At 32.3% G+C, this 3140-nt stretch overlaps 1 protein-coding gene across 1 annotated transcript in view; it reads right to left on the bottom strand.

Annotated features, from left to right (window-relative positions):
* Window positions 1-3140, bottom strand: part of LOC108688548 (neuropeptides capa receptor-like) — a 28093-nt gene extending 24953 nt beyond the window's left edge. The window contains exon 1 of the mRNA XM_018194850.1: window positions 2219-3140. Coding sequence (XP_018050339.1) covers window positions 2219-3047 — 829 coding nt within the window. The 5' untranslated portion in view covers window positions 3048-3140. The remainder of the gene's footprint in view (window positions 1-2218) is intronic.

Raw genomic sequence — 3140 nt, forward strand, 5'->3', positions numbered from 1 at the left:
TGATGTGGTAACCCTTCGTTGTCATATTTTGTAAAGTTTCACTGAATATCACTTTGGATCAAATTGGCCAATTGATGCTGCCATTCTAAAACTTCGTCTAATATGAACAAAAAAATATGGAATATATTTTGAACATTCAATGTGTGTTTTATTGATAATAACTAGGGATGTATCGGATCGTAAAATTACCGAATACCGGATATTCCGGATAGAATAATCAGATATTCGGTATTCGCGAATTTCTTCGAGTCGGATATCCGACATTTTCCGACATATTCTGAGAAAGTGTCTTCTAAAAAAAATCCTATAGAAAAAAAGATTGTAATTTTGTAACAATGTATAAGATATTAGTTGCTTTCCATTTACAAGTGAAACTGAGTCTGAAATATTTTATACTCAGCTGAGTATTTTATATTCAGATTAATGATGTCACTACTTGCTTACTTTGGTAAAAATAGTTGTCATATATATGTCAACACAAATTTATAACCTCACTTTGAAGTGAATTTACGAGACTCACTAAAGCACACGGTCTCAATCTTGTAGATTATAGGTAAAAACTCAGTTGAATCTCACTCGTCAGAATGCAAAAGGAACGCGCATTCAACTAGTTATGACGTCACAAGTGAGAATTATCTGAGAATCGATGTAAATGGAAAACAACTATTATAGCATCATGAATTAATATGCATGTTTATTTCTAGAACATTTGTATAAGAAAAAATCAACAATTTAATGATCAAATTTAATGATTAAATTTCAATATATTTAGATATATTTCCGGATACTTGTGATATCCGGCTATCCGGATAGTAAAAAAGTGCCGGATAATACCGGACATTTTCCTAATAATAACATTACGAGTCAAATAACAATATGTTTAAAAAATTTTTGAACATGTACATGTAAAAAAAATAAATTTTAACATACAATAAAAAGATGTAATTTCTTTATTTTTAATTTTTTAATTAATTTTTTAAATAAAATTTTAGGATAGTACTTCTAAAATGTAGTACTTTTAGGTGAAAATATGTACTAATATGTATTTAAAAAAAAATTTTTTTTTCGAATATGAAGAAGTTTTATTGTTTTTTTCTTCAAATATAGTGTTTCTAATACAGTGTTTTTTAATAGTCTCTAATTGTCTCAATCAAGAGAAGAGACTTCAAACTTCTGATTGATATCGCATGACGCTCAATTACAATTTATGTCGTAGTCATACAGAAATCCAGATTACGGGATTATTAAATCATTTTGATGATCCGTTGTGATAACGAAGAATTAATTAAATTTATGGAATTCTTTCTTTTTCAAATATAAAATTTTTATTGTGTGTTTACTGTTAGATGCAATACTGGAAATAATCCTATCTTTTTACATATAGAAATTGTTTTTTGTTTTTATTTTTTAATTTTTTAATGATTATTTTAATAACTGATGTTTTATTATCACAATGTGTTGATATTTTATATTTATCATGAAAATTAATAAGCATTTGTATTAGACAAATCGCGATTATTATAATAATCGGATAATATTGCGATTGCAATATGGTATGATAATTACGGTTTACTCAATTCATTTAACGTATTTGCACGTAAAAACGAAATAATTCATGAAGCAACTGATGTTGTGTTCTCATTATACATATAAAATATTAACTATTTTTAAGTACCTACTATTTTGCACTAAGCTTCACCTTTACTGTTATATTCATTTATATTTGCAAATAAAAATATAACTCTCATATGTACTCGCACTGTCAAGTGCGACTGTAACACAGTAGTGTTGTAACACGAGAGACAAAAAGCATTAAGTAGAAATATATAAAACGTATCACATGACGCGTGAACGTCACTACATACATGTTCATGATATTGACAACGTTATTGACAATGTTTGCTACTATTAGCTTTATCTGGAATTCTTATGTCAACGAATTTTTAATTAAAAAATTATTCAGAAATTAAAACTACAATAAAAATCTAACATTTTTTGACATAATATCTAATTTTTTTTTATATAATGTTATCCGAATAAAATTGGTGCAGTCAATATCAAGATTTCGAGATTAATGATTCAACAATGTAAATGTAATTGGTAATACATGAGGACATATATATATAAAGTTATATTGTTGAATACAAGATTATGATATTGATATTATGCTACTTTTAATTAATGCCGACTAGAACGAAGGAAATATGCAAAAATTCACCTAGCATCTTTAACACTCTCCTAGATGATCGTCCAGGATAATGTCTGCAGTTTCTCGACTCAGTTCTACCTGGGACAGTCATGTTCGACTTTCTGAGCTTGAGGCCGATCAGCACGTAGAGAAACGTAATCAGACACATCGGTATCACGAAGAACAGGAACGTGGAGAGCTCGAACGAGTGGCTGACGATGATTCTCTTGACTGTGCACATCACCATGTCCGAATGCTCGTTATGTCGGACTACACCAAACTGCAAGGCTTGTGGTAGTGCGAACAATAACGCTACTAGCCATATTATCAGGATCAGTTTAATCGCACGGGAGAGATTCGATAAGGTCTGCGAGAGGAATGGATGACAGATTGCCACATATCTTTCGACGGTAAAGGAAGCAATAGTGAGTACTGATGCATTTGTGGATGTCTCCGATGCGAGGCCACGCAGTACGCAGAAACCCTCACCGAAGATATAGGGATACTTGCACCAGACCAGGTACATCTCCGCTGGTAGACCCGACACTAATAGCAACAGGTCTGATACGGCCAAGCTAAAGAGATAATAGTTCGTGGCGGTGTGCATAGACTTATTGCGCGCAATCACGATGCACGTGCTGACGTTGCCGATGATGCCCGTGAGGAAGATTGCCGCGTAGATTACAGTCACTGGTATTACCACGTACAGAGAATCCCGATATGAGCCGGACGACATGCTCGTCGATCCTAAGACGTCTACGTACGTATCATTGAAATAATGCTCCGATGACGACGCCAGATCATCGTAGCTGATTTTTAAGTAAGTGCTGTTTGATAGGATGCGGGCCATCCCAATCATTTGATGCGTGCGTGCTTGGAAAATCCTTTACTCCTTACATTAATAATTTTTTAATTTTTTAATAATTCATAGCAAAATCAGGACATTTTTTCT

The sequence above is a fragment of the Atta colombica genome, unplaced genomic scaffold, assembly GCF_001594045.1.
Source record: "Atta colombica isolate Treedump-2 unplaced genomic scaffold, Acol1.0 scaffold236, whole genome shotgun sequence".
Taxonomy (NCBI): domain Eukaryota; kingdom Metazoa; phylum Arthropoda; class Insecta; order Hymenoptera; family Formicidae; genus Atta; species Atta colombica.